Source organism: Homarus americanus, unplaced genomic scaffold (assembly GCF_018991925.1).
Source record: "Homarus americanus isolate GMGI-L3 unplaced genomic scaffold, GMGI_Hamer_2.0 scaffold14061, whole genome shotgun sequence".
In the NCBI taxonomy this organism is placed as follows: domain Eukaryota; kingdom Metazoa; phylum Arthropoda; class Malacostraca; order Decapoda; family Nephropidae; genus Homarus; species Homarus americanus.
The window spans coordinates 10,903-32,294 of NW_024720209.1; the positions used below are offsets into that span (position 1 = coordinate 10,903).

At 36.6% G+C, this 21,392-nt stretch overlaps 1 protein-coding gene across 1 annotated transcript; it reads right to left on the minus strand.

Annotated features, from left to right (window-relative positions):
* Positions 1–230: 230 nt before the first annotated feature.
* LOC121860451 (NADPH:adrenodoxin oxidoreductase, mitochondrial-like) lies at positions 231–20,596 on the minus strand. Its single transcript, XM_042357608.1, has 9 exons — positions 20,465–20,596; positions 15,375–15,519; positions 14,577–14,795; positions 13,699–13,914; positions 7,023–7,215; positions 3,671–3,863; positions 1,966–2,144; positions 963–1,136; positions 231–601 (listed from the first exon to the last, which is right to left on the minus strand). The coding sequence occupies exons 2-9, from the start codon at positions 15,510–15,512 to the stop codon at positions 471–473; spliced, it is 1,443 nt and encodes a 480-aa protein (XP_042213542.1). The 5' UTR covers positions 15,513–15,519; positions 20,465–20,596; the 3' UTR covers positions 231–470.
* Between the last annotated feature and the right edge of the window lie 796 nt (positions 20,597–21,392).

Consider the following 21,392-nt stretch of genomic DNA (forward strand, 5'->3'; position numbering starts at 1 on the left):
CTGGATTTGGGTCCCTAACCCCGTCGTAAGTCGGGGTCTAGCTGTATTATGTTTATTATTGATTTATAATCATTGTGTATACCAAAATTTTTCATTAAAAACAGGTTTTGCTGCATTTTAAGGGGTGTGGTTTTTCGTAGGAACTTATCTCAGCTTTTATGGAAAATGTAATTTGACTTAAAAAATAATAATTTGCAAAAGGTTTTTAAGGAATGTAAGCATTTCATAAATCAGGATCTGCCTGTACTATACCTGTAGACATAATACAGTAATTTTGACTTTCTAAGTGAAATTCATTACTGGAATAACAAACAAATAAGTACTACAGTACTAATTAATTGTGACAAATTTTCTTTGTGTTTAACATAACAAAACACTGTATGAAGAAATAAGAAAATATCCTTGAAGGTTCTCTTGAAGCTACTGGTCCCATGATGAATGATAAACACACTACAGCACAAAACAAAACATCACTGATGAATAATATCCATCATGTGTTTAATGTTAGAAACTTTCTCACGGGGTTTTCCAAGCTTTGCCCCAGTTTCTACTTCATACTGATTCAAGCGATTCCACTGATCAAATGACACAGGTTGTACCCCTGAAAGAGAGACAGTACAGTACTGTATTAATTGAAAGACAATTACTGTAGGAAAAGAAGCAAACTAATTAGCTATAAAATCTTGTACTCTACATATAAAAATATATTTACTATCAGACAAATTAGAAGCAAGTCTTACAGCTGTATATTATACAGTATATGGGACTTCCAAGTCCCTTCTCAGCTGGCAAGACAGAGTCAACTCCGAGGTAATCTTGGTTACCTGGATAAATCATTCAATTTGATACAAGCTTTTCAGACAATATAAATACAGTAATGTTAATCTGACTAAATGAACAGAAACCATCAACTTAGATGACTATAAGAAGAATTAAATTGAAATAATTTTTTTTAATCTTACCTTTTTCTGCTAAAGCACTTTTAATTAAAGTCTGTCCACTTCGAGGCCGTGAGATATCCACAGAGCCAGTCTCCATGTCTGCCACAACAACTTTACCAGTTGTGAAGCCACTTGTCATAGTAGACAAAATAACACCAACAGGACCAGTGCCTATCCATCCACTAACATACACACCTGTAGATATAAGGTTAGCATTAGCTCAGGTCCTCTCCAACACATCATCATCAACGTTTTATGGCCACTTTCCACACTTGCATGGGTTAGTTTTGATTACCTGGTGGCAGCTGTTGGGTAAAACTAAAATGGGATGTCCCCCACTCAGGTATACTATCTTAGAAAATGCAGCAGAGACCAGGGGATGGGCATGGCTCTGGTGACTTGATTGCTATTAGGCATGCTGAAGCAGTTTTATGGCTGGATACTCTTCCTAACGCTAACCCAAAGAGCAGCAAGACAGGGTCACAACTCCCTGAAGTAATCAAAGCCTACCCACATAGATGATGTCTTTGTTTTTGTCAAATTAATGTCAATCAACCCTGTGTACAAGTTGCATTCAGCATTGCCCTTAAATCATTTCCTTTACAATGACAGACAAAGCACATCCTCAACAAGTTCCATAACAGGCAATGAGAAGAAAAACTGGAAGGTGTTCTGTCTTAAACAATGAGTAGAGATCATATGACAAATTGAGATTGGTACATCTAGAAAACGATTTAATGCGAGTTTAATATTAGAAAGTTAACTGCGAGTGATATTTATGACAAACAGAAAGTGGTAAGGGCATGTGAAATTATCATCCACTTCCTCTGCTTCATCCAAACAGTAATGTACTGTAATCCAACTCCTGTACTGTATCTTTTTAAGTTAATATTTTTTGCCATATTATTTGGGTAAAGTCTATTTTTTTTATACAGCAGTACTATACCTGAGGAACATTCTCATATCTAATGTTTAGACACTTAGTTTTTACTGTACAAACTTTACAATTAACATAAAACTTTACCATTCTGACCAGTTACTCTTCCCCCGTTGTTGGATATTGTCCCTGTTCGTTGGTCAAAGGGCAGTGAAGAGTCAATCTCGACACCCTTGTAGCCTATGCTTCGAAGAATTAAGCCACATTGGAGACTTTCTGTTTCATCAGTCTGCACAGCTCTCTGGTTCAATCCTTCACCCTCAAGCCTTCAAAGATGTAAATAACATAAGGCATAAATCCATAGTTATGGTAATAGGGATAACAGTTCCAGTGAGCTGAAAAGTTAGAAAAAGGAAAATTAAGAGAGCAATGCGAGATTACCATGAATGTAGTGTTAGGAGGGTAATTTGTGAAGGATACTCTTCAGTATTGTAGGAAATACTGTAGGGTTCTGTTCCGAAAAAGCCTTAAATAATTATTTTTTCTTCATATAGTGAAGAACAGTAGAATGTCGATATAAAGGGAGATACATTCCAAGAGAGGTCGCTTTAAACTGAATTCCCATTAAATTGAGGTATTGTTTCAATGGACAGTTGGGGCCAAAGGTCTATTGAAATATTTATTTGTTTATTTATGTCCTTTAGATTGAGTTTTTTTTTTTTTTTTTATAAAATGTCACAGAAGTGACCTGAGAGAATATAATTTACATTGCAGGAATTCTTATAAGATAGTGATTAATTTGAATATAATCATGCTATAGTTTGCACTTGAAAATTTTTTAGTAATCATTTAGTACATTATTTTGAGTACATGTACAGTACAGCTTTGCCCTTAGGACAGTGTAGCGTGCCCAGAAAAACATTAAGCGCGAATTTTAAAATATGATGCGCCAGATTGACTCACGCAAAATAGGAAAGATTCGCTTTAAATTAAAACGTTGTCCTTAATTGTGGGTGTAGCTTTAAATCAAATCTTAAATTGAATCGCTTTAAATCGACGTTCTACTGTACATTTTCCCCATGGAATCCCACGAGAATAAATAAGGAGAAATTAGAGAATAATGCAACTGGCCAAGTGACTGTGTGGTGGTGGTTTGAGTGAGGAGTCATTTTTCTTCACATTAGTGAGAGGTAATTTATATGGTAACTGTTGCAGAATAACACATTGAAAGCTTATTTACCTAGGGGAAAAACTAGAAAAGTAAATGATTTGTTTTCTCTTCAATTTGGGTGTTTTATTAAAAAAATATAATTTTCCTAAAGTGAAGCTTTCTAAATTGGGGACTATCTGTACTCCGTAGAAACATATTCAGTGGTCATGAAAGGATACAAAAGAGTTTAATTTTCATATTTACATCATTAATAATGTTATTTTACTCCTAAATCATTGAGATTTCCATGTCATTGTTAAATATATATCTATTCTATTAACAGTTAGCTGCATTTTGTGTGTCTAATTGTTTCATAAGTTTGTTAATTTCATATAAGGTGTTAAAATATAACCAAATAAAAATGAAATTTCGGAAAAAATTACAAATACCATATTGTACTGTACTGTAGTATCCAAGTACTGTACAGTTGCAGAAATGTGTTCCTACACCCCCTGTGGTAACCCGTGTCTGCAAACAACAACGTCGCAGTAGTAGTATTACTATTTATGAATGAATGAGTACTGTATTGGTTGTGTAACAATGGAGATGATTGGTGGATAGGTTTGCTCTGTCATAAAGGTTGGCTGTTTGGAAACGCTGGTTACCACAGGGGGGTGTAGGAACACATTTCTGCAACTGCACCTATTTTTTGCTAGGATGACTCCACCCACAGTTTGGCCATCAGGTGTTGCAAGTATCTCTACAGGACTCCGCAGGAAGCGAAGACTCCACTGTTTCTCTGCAGCCGCCCAGGAGGAAGCAAGCTTGGGATCTGGGGCGTCTAACCCAGTTTTAGCCAGAAGCTCAAGTAATCTTTTACGAGGCCGAGGCAAATCTTGATAAAGGGAAAAGAAGATTTTTTTCTCACTATGTGACCCAAAATAATGTTCCATATATAAAACATTTTCTACTAAATATGTTCAGTTACAGGTATCCCTTGATTTACAGTAGGGTTGCATTCCTGGAAACCCTAACATGAATCGAATAAACATAAAACAAGTCTTTTAACGTGGGTTTCAATGGGATACCTTCCTGGCCTGTCCAACACAGACATGTATCACAGAAAAAGCTATCCTACACTAATTAAATAAATAAAAAAAGAATTAAACAACACTAACCACATTAACACACTTTAGGGATTTTATAAGCAAATTTGCTTTTGAACTAAAAAATTACAATAAAATCATTTTGTTTGCATATAAATGCGAGATACATAAAACACACAATTGGAAATGTCAGTGTGATCTGGCACCAATATAGATTGCCTCCAATGTTAGGTGAGTGACCACAGCAGTCGCCCTTTTGTGGTTCAACGGTGCAGGACGTAACCTTGACCTACATTTCCCACATTTTCTTGTGGCTTGTGCTGATTTCTTGTCCATCACAGTGATTTCATTTATTGATAACAGTGCTGTGGGCATATTGAACCATGCCACATGTTGCTGGTGAAGGTGGAGGAGTGGGAAAACATAAAAAGTGTAAGGAGACTGCACCACATGGTGATAGTGTGGAGCCTCCTGATGCCTCTCCCAGTGTCCCTGGCCCTTCCAGAGTAAGTGACAGTTTGTCTGGTCCTTCAACAAGCTGTCCTTATGTGAAAGGAACTGCATGGCATGTTGTTGTGCCTAAAAGGAAAAATTAAAAAAGTGTTGCTCATGTGGCATCGCAGTCATCTCAGCATGACTGTTCATCTCCCTGCGCATTGCCATAATCCCACTAAAACTAGATTAAGTCACCTTGTTCGGGCGACGTACAGAACTGTGGGGCACAGAGGAGGAGGGAAAATGGCTGGAGGGGGAGGAATATCACCAAGTAATCCAACATTTAACAACATTAAGTACAGAAATTCATTTATTTTCGTAAATTTTGATTTAATATTTTTATGCATTGCATTTAACCAATAATTTACAATAATTAATTCATATGAATTTCGAAAATAATAAGTATTATGTATATTTTACGTAAAAAATATAGAACTTTGATCGAGGAATATTCGCATTTGGGAACTTGAATGGCAGCCATGCGCTACAATTTGTGTTATACTTGAGCTTACATATACTGTACTGCAGATGTAATAAAATCATTGTGATTACCTATATAAAAATTATATGTAAATGTATTTACAATGCTAATGCAGAATACCCGACCTTTTTATCTCCAATAGTAAGCTTGCTGTGACTCAATGTGTACAATTACCTTTTGCGCTCGGAGGAAAAAAAATTAATAATCTGTACTCGGCCTGGACACGCTCAACAGAATGCGCAATTTACACCACTATAACAGAGCAAAATGTTAATTTTTTCACAACTTTTCTTTTATAACTATTTTTCGCTAAACATTACGCTTCATAATAGAATAAGGTTCATAGTGTAATCACATGATCTCACAAAACAGCTTGTAGATAATTTATTTACAAGGCTAAAGCAACAAACCCTGTTCTTTATCTCAAGTAGCAAGCTTGCTATGACTCAATACGTACAATTATCTCTTTATGTGGTGCAGTCAAGTGCAGTGAGGGGAGTAACCAGCCAGACTCCCAGCGTCTCGCCAGAGAGCACTTCCCTAAACCCAAGAGTGTTAACAAGCCTGCTGCCTTGGCTTTCCCGGAGGCAGGAGACTCCACAGGATGCTTGCTAGCCATTTTCAAAATTATTAATCACTTCACAGTGACCAAAATAGCAAAATCTGAATGATAATATTTTCCTTTCACCAATAACAGCAAATATCACAGCAATCACGAGGTTATGTAATACTAAATAACAATAACATTGGTTATATGAGCAAGGACGGGTGTGATCGTGTTGGAACAAAGGGCGGAAATGAGATAAGCAGGGTGACCGTCAGGAGGCACGCGGGCAGGTCAACTGTGTGGAGGATGGAAAAGCAGTTTCTGTGTATGGTGGCCATCTTGGATTTGACAAGTGAAGGGAGAAATGTGCTTCCCAGAGTTAAAAACTCCGCATCAGCGAGTTTAGTATCACGATAGCTATCATTAACGTGGAATTTGCCTGACAAATCGTGAGAGGGTGTTAAAACCTAACATTAATGCAGATTACCGTAAATCGGGGAACACCTGTACACACACACACACACACACTGGGTAGTTATTTTTAATGCAGGACTCAAAAACTGCTGGAATAAGTCTTGTCTACCCATAGATGGTGCTCATTTGGCTCCATATCTGGCTGCTTTATACCCATAATGCTGTAACTGAAGTGTGGTCAGCCTACTGGGTTGGGATAGTATGTTAATTCATGGCAGAATTCTCTGCACTCCCTACTCCACTATCTGTTTGTGGGTCAGTTTTGTTTATCATAAAAAAAAAGAGAGACCAAAACCAACTTTCTATGAACTTATTCAAGTACTGTACTGTATTATAACATTGGGTTGAATAATTTTTTTCTCAAATTAAAAACTGTATAGGTAGAATACCATTTTAATTTACTTCACTAATTTATTGTACAGTATTTCTACACGATTTTCACAGCAAGCCGACACGTGGGAAAATATTTCATATGTGTTATACTTATGAAAGAAAATTTACCTCTGCCAGTGATGTAGCAGAGACCAGATAATTTTGGGGTTGGTAAAACTGAGGGATAAACCATCAGGTGTGCATTTAGGGGCTAATCTTCAGGTGATCCAGAATGGCTAAAATTGTGTGAATCGTCTTGACTACATCACTTAAGTCTCCACAATATTACAGATCTGCAACTACCAATATGTAATGTTGTGAATCTCATCCACATTATTAACTTGCTTTAAATTACTATGATGCAACACATCCACTACTCTAAACAAGAGAAAAGGATACCTTTTAGAACAGTTTCCTTTACATGAAGGAATGTTTCTCTCTCAGGGATTGTACAAATTCTGCCCAGTCATAGCAACTGTACTGTACAGTCTCCTAAAGTTGAGAAGTAGAGAACAATCATTGCAGTGTAACTCCCATTAAAGTTGCTAATTTGCTGGATATATATTTGTTCTGACTAACTTGGTATTAGATTCCTTAAGTGCTTGTAATCTTCTCGTCTCAGGTCTGGCCTTGATCCCTCCAAGTTGACCATTTCTCTCAATTCCTTGATGGTGAAGGCAACATGTTCTGGACCCCTGCGACCAACCAATGTCATATGTCTCACTCGGCTGCCATTTAATCTCTCCAGTATGTTCTCTGGGATGTCTGTTTTCTGTGTATTACAAAAATTATGAATCGGTTACCCAAGAAACTACGCTTCTGTCTTCCTCTCTAATGAGAGGTAAACTTTACATAACAAATAAAATTTCCAGTGGTTGATAGTCACATAAATATAGGAACATTATTATATTTGCCATTTTGCAAGAGTAATAAATTATTTAAACTTTTCTTTTTATTATAAATAATTTTATAATAACAATTTTAATTTCATATCTAAAACATGGTGAAAGTACAGGTATACAGTACATGTACACTCGCAACAAAAAATATCGGTGCAGAGTGAGATCGACGACTTCCGAAACGATACGTATACAGTTAACCCTCACTTTACGCGGTTAATGTAACCCGGAGGGTCCCGCGTAAAGTGAGAAACGCGTAAAGTGAATAACATAACATATGGGATTAATTGAAATGGAGTCCGGGCCGATCCCCAAACTCCACTTTTTGACGACACACAACTATGTTGTAGTAAAAATATTATCTTAACTTTATGATGGTATGCACACACAATTAATAATTAAGAGAAATATCAATAATATTAGGTTTTTTAACACTTACATTAGTAGAAAAAATGGCTGGGCACACGGGGATGGGCGGTTGGTTCCGAGGCAGAGGGCAGATTATTGGCCCTCACCTGTGTCACTTGTATCAATTGTATCACTATCCACCACAGAGGCTTGCAGGGCCTCTTTGTCAAACTCCCCAAAGTCCATATAAGTCCATATCCTCACCATAATTATCACTATCACTGACTTGGGCTGGCTGTGGTGGGTGGCGGGTGAAGAACTGGTAATGTTTTGATGACTGGGCGACCTTGTGCGCACCATGTTCGCGCAGCTTACACAACATGGCGGATGGCGGGAGGTTTGGATCCAAAAATGGCGCGGCTCGCCAGCCGCTCTCCGCGTAAAGGGGTACACGCACCGCGGAATGTGAGCATCCTGGGTTCCGGCAGGGCACCGCGTAAACTTGGAAACGCGGAATGCGGGACCGCGTAAAGTGAGGGTTAACTGTACACTGCGATATGTCGGGAAGGTTGGTAAGTGTACCCTCATAACCCCCCCCCCCCCACTAGGTGTTGCCATATGGCTGACAATCAGTGTGTTTGTTTCCTCTTTTTGGATTGTTGCTTTGTGTTGACTGAATAATGAGCGAGAGTTCGGTCTCAGTGAACGTGGGTATAAAACAGAGGCAATATGAAGCAGTAGAGATCTACACATGCCAGACGACATGAAAACCTCAGAGAGAACACGAGGAGCTATTATTGCCCTTCATAACGAAGGGTTCAGCGTCACAGATATTAGCCGGCGGGTTGGTGTCCACAGGAACACCGCCGCACGATGGATTCGGCGATACCTCGAAACTGGTGCTACAGACGACAGGTCTCGAAGCGGCCGTCCACACTGCACCACCTCTCAGGACGACCAGGTTGAGTGGTTTATTTGTAGCAAAAATTAAAGTGGCAATATTCACAAGTATCACAAATAATTTTGTTAACAGGGAGCTCCTCATATTTCATAATGTCTATTTATCACTTCCCGACCTTATTTATAACGGGTTGTTTCACTCGACCAGGCCATAGTGGCTGCTCAGCAGGATTACAGGGCTGCCAACACACGGCTGGAACAACTCGCCTTTCCCAATACCTATCGTCACTGGTCTCAAATTGTTCACACTACAGTATGCACCGATACTTTTTGTTGCGAGTGTACCTTGATCTATGAAAATTATTTGAAATTTCAGTTTTATGACAGTAATTAATTAACACCTTTATTTGTAGTTATGATTTTCTTTTTCATTTTATGATACTTTTTACATTATACAGTACTACTAATTTTTTTTTTTTGGCTGGAAATAAGTATTTTAATTATCCATTAATTCTAAATTAAGTAAATGTTATAAATATTCAAAAAGTTTAATTGGCTACAGCATGTCATAACAAAATTCTTTACAAGCCATTCTTCAACAAAACTATTCAGCAATTTCTTACATTTTCTTCAGCAATTTCTTACATTTTCAAAGTGATTTACCCTCTATAGAGATATCAGGAAAACAACCAGCACATAAAATGAGGAGCAGTAATATTCTGTGATAAACCCAACAAAGCTGCAAAAATTTGTTAAGTTGGAAGTGATAAAGCATATTGAGGCTGGTGAAAAGACGGTGACCATCGATAAAGTTTTAGGTCTATCTCGGAAAGATAAAATCAAGGCAAGTAAGAAGTGTGTGACAAATATAGGTGCAACTATCATAGATTAGATTTGATGGAGAACATGGAACAAGTTTACCTACCTACCTACCTAATTTACTCAATGGCCATCCAAACTAGAGGTGGCTTTGACAAGGGAAGAGGGCCAGTGGCCTGTGTAGGATCCCTCCATTGTTCTTGGAAAGTCTTTAACATGGTTATTTTGTAGCCCAGTAATGATCTCGTTTCTAGAGCTAGACCTGGTAGACTGTTCCCATAGGTCTACCACCCTCTGTTTGAATAAGTAAATCCTTTTATTTGTCCTGGATGACATCTTTGCGAGTTTGAAGCCGTGTTCTCTTGGCGCATGACGTCACAAATTGGTTTTTTTTAAATGTCTAAGATTCGTTCCATTGTGTTTTGTCTGAGGAGTTGTCAGTCCCAGGGCCCTCAGTCTACCTGGATAATTGAGATGTAATTTAATCAAATGCCTAAGAAAAATCCCAATAAAACACAACCACTGTTAGACCTTGGTTTACAGTGTTACCATTTTAAGGAAAATGAGTAGGTTTGCCAGGCAAGATTTTTTCTCCATGAATCTACGTAGTGATGTGTTGATTAGACTGTGCTCGGCGAGGTGTTTGATGATGGCATCCTCAAAATTTTCTCAAAGAGCTTGTATGTACAGTACAGTATTAGGAAACTTCTGTTTATGTTAGCTGATCAGTCTATAATTTTCTGTTGGACTCTATCTACCCTTCTTGCAAACTGGGGTGATGACTAATTTCCAGTCCCTAAGCATTTTTATTGATCCAGCGACTTTCTGAATAGGAGTTTTAATGAAGCGTTAAACTAGTTCACCACCGGATCTATCATCTTGGTCTGTGTTCTGTCTAGTCCAGGAGCCGAGTACTGTATGTCGGTAAAAGATCAAAACGAGCATAATATACTGCTCAACACCATGATGATTTATTAAATTTTTGTCTATTCATACTGCATTTTTAACCCATACATACAATTGTGTTTCAGTGTCATTTTACTATATTTTGGAGATCTTTTTCCTGGAATATATCTTATTTATCCATAATGATAATCAGTGTAGGGTTTATATAATTTGGTTTACCATGTAAACTCACTAAAAAAACAGTCTGTATTCTTGGCTCTGAAACTATCTGCAACAATCACTGCGACAGAAGCCATGACCAGATTTTTTGGTCCGGTGTGTCATATTGTATAACCCCATAAAGGTGCAGAATATCTTTTAGTGAGTATACCAGTACAGGGTATAGAGTTTGGAGGAATGTAACCTTATCATAAATTATGATACAGTACACCTGTATATTGTTTTGCACATACAGTACCTGTACTGTACTATAACTTTAATCAACAGAATTTCCAATGCAAATAAATACTGTACAGTTGTTAAGTCAGAAATTTAGTTCTATTTTTTTTTTTACAAAGTAGATTTAAATAATTATTTCAAAAATGTTGTACCTAAAAATATATATGATAATGACGCCATTCAGAATTCTATCCTCAAGTAACAGGCGAATAAATTAACAAATACTGTATACTACAGCAAAACTAAAAGAAAACCCTTCAGCATGCTGTGCAAATTATGTGGAATATTTACTAGTCCTGACAAATTTTTGGATGAAATTTGCTTGCCTGGATTTTTGATGGGAAAAGTTAAATTAACAACTTCAAATATTCAAACTTATTGTGTGCATCAACTCATAGATCACTTGTGTCCATGTAAATGGTGCCAGTGGCAATAGCCCTTGTCATGTGATATCAAAACTCTTGTTACCAGTTTTGGGGGTTTCAGATTGATGAGACATACAGTAGTCCCTTGCCAACCGTTAGGTTAGGTTAGGTTAGGTTCTATGGCTGCGGACAACACTAGTCAAAACCTAACTAAGTTCCCTGTTCCTTCACTAAACAATACCTGTATTGTACATTAAATTAAATTTTAGTCAAACACTGTACAGTACATATAAAACAGCTTAATAGAAATTAAATAGTAATATAATTTTTACAGTACAGTACAGTATATCTGTAGAGACGGAATGTTGCTATAAAATAAGAATAAAGAAAAGCGTGGGTGTGTATGTGTGCATAAGTGAACGTGTATATGGACTTGGTAGGTCGCCAAGTTGGACTGTCCCGTGTTTCTGCTGTTTTTTGTGAATGTGAAGTGAGCAGTAACTTTGAAAATGTCTGGGAAGGCCAAGGCACCCAGAAAAACTGTCTCTGGAGGTGAAGCGGCACAAGACTCTCCAGAGGCTGTGGGAGTCAGAGTGACATCTGGGCTCTACCTTCAAGTGACCCCTTGACCTCGCAGGGGACATGTAATGACAACCAGGCGTGTGCTTAATGATGAGGTTAGTGTTTAATTGTTTTAGGTAGATTAATAAAGAAGGATTTTTTTCCTTTCTTTCTTTCAGCGATACACATGGGTGTACGACTGGCTAGGATTGTATCCCATTGAACACCATGTTATAATGCTCCCGATTTACAATATTTTGGCCTGTGATGGATTTTTCAGGAACCTAACCCCATCGTAAATAGGGGGCGAGTAGCACCAGGCAACCACCTTCTCACATCAGCTGATCACTAGTAAACAGACCATTTTGCGTCCCATTATTTTAGCCGTGTTGATTTATGAGTTTGTTTTAACATAATACTACAAAAAAACAATATTTTGTTTATTCTAGGATATGGGCTGAGGTGCATCTGGGTAGACTCTCAGTATTTTTAGTATTTTGTGTTTCTCTCAAGTACCAAACTAATTTATTCCATTGAAACAACACTTCGATTTAGTGCGAATTCAGTTTAAAGCGACCTCTCTTGGAACGTATATCATGTTATATCGACTTTCTACTGTATCTTTATTTCTAAGCCACATTAGAGTATTTTAATGATTTTTCTACAACTTTTATAGCATTAATGCTCCAGAAATGGTTGTGAAATATGGCACAGTGTGTGTGTGTGTGTGTGTCTATTGCGCTGTATGTGATGTCACAGGAGGCGGCTGGAGTGGTGAGTCAGCAACTCCACACACACTTTCCACACAAACATCCATGCTCTTCACATGTCTTAGTTTATAGTTTTATACTACATTATATTTAATTTCTAACCCACATTAGAGTATTGTAATGATTTTCCACAACTCTTATAGCATTACTGTTGACTTTTAGCAGTTGTGGAACATATCCTTATTTTCCCCTTAAGATTAAGTACAGTATTCACTATATGAGGATTCCATTATGCTGTGTTGTCACAGAACTCAACCATAAAGCAAGAGTCAGGTGGACTGTATTAATTTGGGAATAGAATGGAAACTGTATTAATTTGGGAATAGAATGGAATCTTTTCATGAAACTCCGTTGATTCTACAGTGGCATCCAAAAAGTTAATACAGTGGGGTATGCTATAACGAACGGATTCTACTACGAATATTCCTATAACGAACGGTTTTACCTATAAAATTGAGAATGCTATAACGAACGCAACTCCTACAACGAACGCGGATGAATACAGGACTATTTCGTCTGGCGCATGAATATTGTTGTACCGCGGCTCACATAAAGAGCGTCAGGCGCCATATTGGTTCATTGTGTAGTCAGTGCACCACTGAACTTGTTGAAATTTCGTCTTTTGATGTGGAAATTCGTGTTATTTTTATAACTATTTTGTTATACAAGTGTACAATTGTAACAATGAATCGTCAAAAGCGAGTGAGAAAGCTAATAACCCTTGAAACTAAGAAAGAAATTATAAATAAACAGACAAAGTGCCTGTAAGACAGTCACCAAAGAGGGCTAGGAAGGATGACTCCTCTCCTTCCACCTCTTCTCCATAATTCTCTCCTCCCCCCTCCTCCTCTGCCTCCTGTCCTGCATACTAACAACACTAAGGTAAGATAAAGTACCGTACTTTTTACAATTTCCACAGAAATTTTTCAGTGTTAAGTGGTTGTATTTGGGGGCCTGGAACGGATTAATCCTATAACGAACTAATGCTATAACGAACGAGGTTCTAGAACCAATTAGACTCGTTATAGCATACCCCACTGTACAATGGTCTGGAAATAACGACTGCATGTTAAACTGAAAATAAGCGAGTGTGTAAAACATATTACCGGTCACTAAATTTTTCAGTTCTTATGATAAAATTATGTGGTTTAACATGAATTCAAAAAAAGAATACTGTATAGTATAAGACTTAAAAAGAAGTATGAAAGCTTTGATTAAAAATTATATTGTATTTTAACATCAGACTAACCTTTAATATATCTACAGGTGTGAGTAAAATTCTTGCTACATCCACAGCAACATTCCCTTGACCAATAATTCCAACCGATTCTACATTCAAGTCAACCTTCAAATCTGCATTTTCAGGTAGACCATTATACCAACCCACAAATTCTCGGGCAGATAATACATTGGGCAAAGACTCTCCTGGGATGTTTAATGCTCGGTCTTGTGCAGCGCCATATGCCTGAAAAGCAAAGAAATGGTAAAATAGATTGCGAGAAATTACATATATTATATAAATGAAACCTTGATTCAGGAATCCCAGGCACCTTGTGAGATTTTGTTCTCTACTTACCTGAAGTCTTGGGATAAGCTTGTTCACACAGAATATTCAGGGTGTGCAGGGACTTTGGCATGGAAGCATTGCTTTGAGATCACAGTTATTTAGGGAGCTTACCCTAGTTTATTTAATCTGACCTGACTACCGACTGCTGCGGTGTTTTTGAAGATTAGTAGGGTCAGTACCTAGTGACCTGATAATTGTGGACTAAACCATAAATTGCAGATCATTAAACATCATTGGGTGTTAAAAATTTTAAATCGCAAAACCAAAATATCACAAAGTAAACGATCGTTAAACAATGGATACCTGTACACCCTTGTATTCCTATTCATAAAATTTAAAGTAAAGACTTTATTCATAAATATTTAAAACTGATATCCTGAAGAACAGGTGAGTATCTTACAGTACATGCATGGTTACCAACCTAAGCAAGTCTCTTAATCACAGAAGCTGTCAAATAAAACGTTGATCATAAAAGAAAATACAGGTTCTGAACTGTATTCAGTAATTTCTCATATTACAGTACAGTACCTAAAAGATAATTCTGCACATTTCATACCTACCAGAACAACAGCATGATAAGCTTCTCTCAACTGGCTGAAAGTAATATCACTTCCAATGTCAACATTGCCCAAAAATGTAAATCTGTCTTTAGCAGCAGTCTGGGTGAAGGTATTAATGCAGTTCTTCACTTCTGGGTGATCTGGTGCAACTCCATAGCGAACCAAGCCAAAAGGAACTGGCAGTTTCTCATACATATCAACTTGTGCTGCTGCATGGCTCTGAAAATATAAAAGACATAGTGAACTAAAAAAATAGTTATAATCTAATTGTGCACACTTGCCAATATTTGCATGTTAAACATAGAGAGATCTTGGTTATTCAACAAGAAACATTTTTCTTTTAAGTTGATGAGTTATGATCGAGTTTGTGACGTGTGGTTGCGAGAGGAATACTCCATATCAGAACACATCTACCATAGCTGTAATAATGAATGAATAATGAGAATGTGTGTGTGTGCACTTTAGATTCTGGTCACCATATTATAGCCAAGAAAGGCTTAAAGGTGACATAAAACAAACTATTGTACAGTATGTGGTTATCATGTAATTAGGAAATATTGTCGTAAAATGCAATACCTGTTCAACACTTCATTACGAACAATGAACATGAGTACTGCAACTTTCTAAGGAGAAATAGTAGTAAAGTATTGTACTATACTGTAATTTATATACAGTACATATAGAACCAAGTTAAAACACTGCTATATGAGAATTATACAGCAAGACAAAATCTACAGTAGGGTATTTGGTAAATTAATAATCACAAAAAGGTTAAAATTTTTACATGAGTAAACCAACCTTTAGTATTTGTTGAGCAGTATAGAAGCCAGCTGGACCACTACCAACAATACACACTTGGGGGACTTGAGCAGTGCTGGCAACACCTGTTCTCAGGTGACGAACTATGAGTCGACTTACACCACAACTTAGCATCATTTTTTACCTAAAATAGGATGATAGTTGTTAAATATCCACATCTTGCAAGAAATCTAAATAAATATTATACATACCAATTTTTTTTATTCCATTACTCAAGTTGTAAGAGTATTAAAACAAATTTATACATGTACACGTAACTGTACTGTGTATACAGTACAGGTGAGTTGCGATAATTACCTAAATAAAAATTCACATTCATTCATACATTCGTGGGTACCTCTATTACTACCCCCTTTTTTTTTCAAATTTCACCGTCAAATACAGGTCCATATGTGTTTCGGAATTCGGAATTCTTCGGTTTTCAGAATGGTAGAACAGCTCCTCCCCGACTTACGACGGGGTTAGGGACCCAAATTCAGGTCCTAAGTCGAAAATGCTTAAATAATACATAGGAAATCTAAAATGGGTGTCTCTTTTTCTTCTCAGCACCAAAAAACTTTCACTTTTAAGCCTGCCAGCCGTTTTAAAGTGAATACAAACGAAAATTTTCTCTGTGTACTGACGTTGGGACTTGAAAATACGTAATTTGACAAAATTTTGGTACAACTGAAGCAGGTCGTAAGTGTGAGTGGTCGTAAGTCGGGGAGGAGCTGCTACATATACCGTATATTATGGTAACACCCTAGCGGGGTCTGTGGCGGCACCCTGTAAGCAAACACATTAATATTTCTTCAACAAACCTTATGAATATTCACACTGAGTGGGATAAATAAAGACTATAAATAGTATTACAGGTTATTTGTACAGTAATAATTTGGTAAATGAAATCATGGGATAAATATAGTCCATAAATACTCTAGTACAGTACAATTATAGGAACATAGCGCCAGTACATAGCTGTTTCATCAGCATTGTAAATTTGTTCAGGACCAAGGTTTTCAACAGATATTATTTTGACAAATTCGTCAATTTAAATTTCAGCTGCTTCATAATCAGCACATTTAACAAAACAATATAATGTAACGAGATTCACCAACCCAAATATTAATGCCCATAGCAAATATAATAATTATAATCACTATATCACTTAAAACCCATATTTTACTTTACTTTTATCCTCTTTGCCACTGATCGGCTCGTTAGCCACTTGGGCGGTCATTCATGTCTCTGATATGCACTGTTGGCAAATACAGGGCAGTGACTGGCTCCTGAATACACCGGAACCTGCTCCAGTGTTGGTCAAGTCTGGCCTTGAATGAGCTCACACTCGGTGCCGTCACAACGGTCTCTGGCAAATTGTTCCACGAGTTAACAATTCTCACTCCGAAAAAATTTGCCCTCACAGTTTTCTGGACTTGTGGCTTCTTCAACCTTGAGCTGTGACCCCTTGTGGAGCGTACGTCGGTCAGCTTCAGGTATGTACATTCGATGAGTAATGCCCCCCCCCCCCCGAGATGTTTATACACTTCGATTAAGTCGCTCCTCTCCCATCTGTAGTATAAGCTAGGTAGTTGGAGGCAGTCCAATCTCTCTGGGAAACTGAGGTTCCATAGAGCAGGCACCAGTCTGGTGGCACTCCGTACATTTTCAATCAATTGACAGTCTCTAGCATACTAGAGCTCGAGGACCAGACGGGGTGACAATACTCCAGACGGGGAAGTACCTCACTCTTGAAGATCGTGACGAGTGACGGACCTTACAGATATCTAAATGATCCTTTAAGACCTACTAGTTTCATTGCCCAATTCACCTTCCTCTCACAATGACCCGAGAACTTAAGTTCATTGTACAGTACATATAATAACATACCTAAATCAAATATCAATATTTACTGTTGAACAATAAATTTAAATACCTATATAGGGAAATATCTAAGAACAGCATTACCACGAGAAGTTGTTCGATTTCATTAATTTTTTCCATGTTATCATTTACATAGTATGTATTTTAAGAGGCAACAACTTTTTAGTATAATTAGTAGTATTTTTTCTTACCTGTAGTGGGTAAAGCATGAAGGATGAAGGAAATTGACGAGTTGACAGTTAGAATTTTTTTGTAAGACGGCAGGTTAATGGGTAAAGAAAATGCTTAAATTCACAATGGTAATGATATTTTTAAGTAAATTAGGCCAAAAAGTGTAAAACATTAAGGGTTAAAGTTGCTAAAAAGTCACATGACTGTGAAAAGCTCTGTGATTGGTTGTGACGTCACTGGTTCCCTCGAACTGCAGAGAGGGAGCATAGAGGCAGCCAGCTGTGGTGTAAATCCATTATTATGTGTTGTTTACCAGCAAAATTACAGGACTTGTGTCCATATACAATGTTAATACAGGTTGACAATCCTTTATCCGAAATCCTTGGGGCCAGAGGCATTTCGGTTTTCGGAATTTTTCGGTTTTCGGAATTTTTCGGTTTTCAGAATGGTTAGGTTTTTTTTTTTATGTGTATTAGCCCACCCGGGCATAGATCACTGACCCACATTGGGGCCTGGGGGTCTAAAATATAATAAAAATTATAATAATAATAATAATAATAATTCATAGGTCTAGGTCGTGTTTCTCACTTTTGATCTTTTTTTCATTCTTGTATTTCTTTACTGTATTATTATTTTATTATTACAGTATTATTGTTGTTATTATTATTATTATTAATATTATTATTATATTTTATTTTTACTATTATTGTTATTATTATTATTATTATTATTATTAAAATTTTTACTATGAATAATTATTATTACTATTACATTTTTGCCCCCAGGCATACCTTATTTTTAGGCTAAAAATAAATTACTGCTCAAGTATCCTCGTGTGTTTTACTTGCTAGGTGCTAAAATGATGCAAGGCCGATAACTCCAACAGGAAGATTTCTCTAAGTTTTTATCATTGATGTCTATATTTAATGTTGTGGAAGGACTACTAGGATGACCATGGCCAGGGATGGGCTTGAGATGATCAGATGACAGAAGTAATTTAACGTGCTTCATAGTGGATGGCGGAGTTCTTGATAATACTCTACAATCATAAAGACATCAACTTTTGGTAAATTTCTTTCATCTGCCTTGATGAACCCTGGAAATAGTTGTCAACTTTCTCAGGCTGATCAGCTCTAAATGAATATTATTGGATAATTAATTGTGCTTTACTGTAGAACACAGTAATGCTATATTATATAAATATTACTAAGTACATTAACTAATTCATAGATATTAGCTGCCCCTCCTAAATTTCATAGTAAACATCCTAAACAGTATTGGTTTGGTCATCTGAGACTAGATTCTAACTATGGATTAAGCACTTTAAACAATAAGACAAATTATCTCTATCGGATTTATTCGCAAAACATTTTCTATCGCATAAGAAAATACAGATCATAGGTTAGGTTAGGTTAGGTATGATGTTATATTATAAGTTATAAGATTAGCTAACCATAAGTCTTCATGTCTAAGTACAGGATGACCAAAACTTAAATTTACCCAACATAGCCTGTCTCGAATCCAAACATCAAAATACTTTATGGCAGTTACAGTAAAACTTTACCCATTAATTAATATAAATGTTGATATATCCTAGTGGTTCATTAGTGAATCATCAAAACAACAAGAGCACTATGTTTTCATGTTTACCAGCATCAGGAATTCTCAAACAAAAGTCAAGACAATGTCATTACTTCAATTGACTCATATCTCATCCGTGCATCATCAGCGTAGGTGGTGACATCATTGCAAATGGTGACCCTGTTTCAAGAGAAATAAACTTATCTCGACTATTATAGCAGGACTTTAAACTTTTATTCAAGTTATATATACCGTATCACTACGAACAATAGCCGAGTGTATTTTATGTTTATTCAGAACCGTCAACTGTCAATTACTGAATAAACAGTGAAAAACTTATCATATGTCACTAAAATGGAGTCTGCTGCGTGCTTTGTATGTGAAGAATTAATTATTTACCGCAAATACTCCTCCGAAAAATTTGTATGGTCGTGTCATTTTTAATTTTGAATACCAGATATGGCTGAACAAGTTGAAGAGCTGTGCCGACATTGTGAAGATTATTTTATGTCAATTGCAGTTTCAACAGAAAAATTGTGAGGCTATTTTTTGTAGAAAATGCAGTGTATTACCGAACAACATTCTTTTCCAAGATGTGGGGGCATTAACAAAGGGGGTCCAGGGGGATGTTAGGTAGGTTAAGGTTAGTTGGGTTGGTGGTATTTTATGTATGTGAGTTACTGAAGAAAAAAAAGGTTAATATATTATAGGACAAACCTCCAGATGATATATCATCTCAAGTCCAGAAATTTCACCATATTATAATAAGTGCTTTCTGTTTAATATACCGGAAGTTAGGTAAGGTTAGGTAGGTAGGTTTGTTTGGTTTGGTTGGTTAGGTCTGTTCTTCAAACGTACAAATGTTAAATAACGTTTATTTAAAATATTTATATTTCCACAAACTACAAGTCACTGTAATATAAATAAAAAATCCAGCGTTTTTATAATTGTTTTTATTCAATTTCGCTCGCGGTTAGTCCTATATAATTACCCCAAAAAATTAAATTTTCCTGCTGGGATGTTGGGAGAAGGGGCTGTATCTAGAAAATTAACGAGTGATTTCCGGGAAATGAACATCAAATTCTTTCGAAACTCAACCAATTACCACAGTGAACATATTTCTAATATAAATAAAGACCGGTGCCAGATTTAAACAAATCATGGCGACACTTGAGACTTGGGAAATCTAATAATATTGAAAACTAAGATATCAGTTATCCTTAATTTCCGGCGGAAATATCATATTAAGAAAATGTCTTAGAATTGTCTAAACATTACGAAATGCATATTAAAAACTGCGAGAGAAAGACCGATGTATTACTATAAATTGACCGATTCTCTGGATGACCGAAACTAATACCTAAAAAATGTCAACCACGGAACCCTATAATGATTTATATAATTATTTATATAATTCGGAGACCATACACTGTGACTTTACAGTATAGACTTACCTTTATAACACTGCACAGGTTTTTCATCAAGTGTTATCTCCCGTACTCCAGTTGGCGGTGCTACTCTTGTTAGTAAACAAACGAGTCATTTTTCCATTTTAAGCACTAACTGGCAACTTTGTACTGATTGTCTTAATACTTTCTCAATGTTGATAAAGACCTTAGTGTAACTTGTTGATTTTAGTAATCAAAACATTCAATCAAATATACCTTAAATTATACCACATTTTATGTATGCTGTTCACACTAACGTTGGCTAGGTAGTGTGGCGGTAAATATAAACACGGAGATCTAATGCCATCCACACATATACGTAAATTTTGGTGACTTTACGTCTCTGTAGCAGTGGAGGTTTTCAAAGTGTAATTGGAAACTACAGGATTGACCTAAGCCAGTATAAGTAGGGAAATTACCCAGGTGATGCATGTTTTGTATCGGGGAGTTCCCATTACTAATTTATTTGGGTTGCGTCCGATTACATTCCATTTGGATGATCGTATTTTTATGCCATTTTATTTGCGAAACCCAACCTGACCATGTAACAAAAAATGGTAATTTTGAAAACAGTACTACTACCGAAGTTGTTTGATTTCATTTTTCCATAGATGTTCTATCATTATAGTAAGTATTTTAAAAGAGGCAACAACTTTTATTTTAATTATATGTATTTTTTTCTGCACGATCATAAATTACCTGTAGTGAGCAGGGTATGACGAGGAAATGGGATAAAACAAGGCGAAGAACTGATCATATGAAACTAAATTGATGTCTACGTGCTTTGTACGTGAATATATTAATATCGTAAATACCCAAAAAAAAAAAAAGTCGGTGTACTGTTTGTTTACAATTGACTCGTTTGATCCGAATGTACTGTAGGGTATCGAGATATTAATGTTGTCTAGCACTCAGGATGGAAGGAAACTCTAAT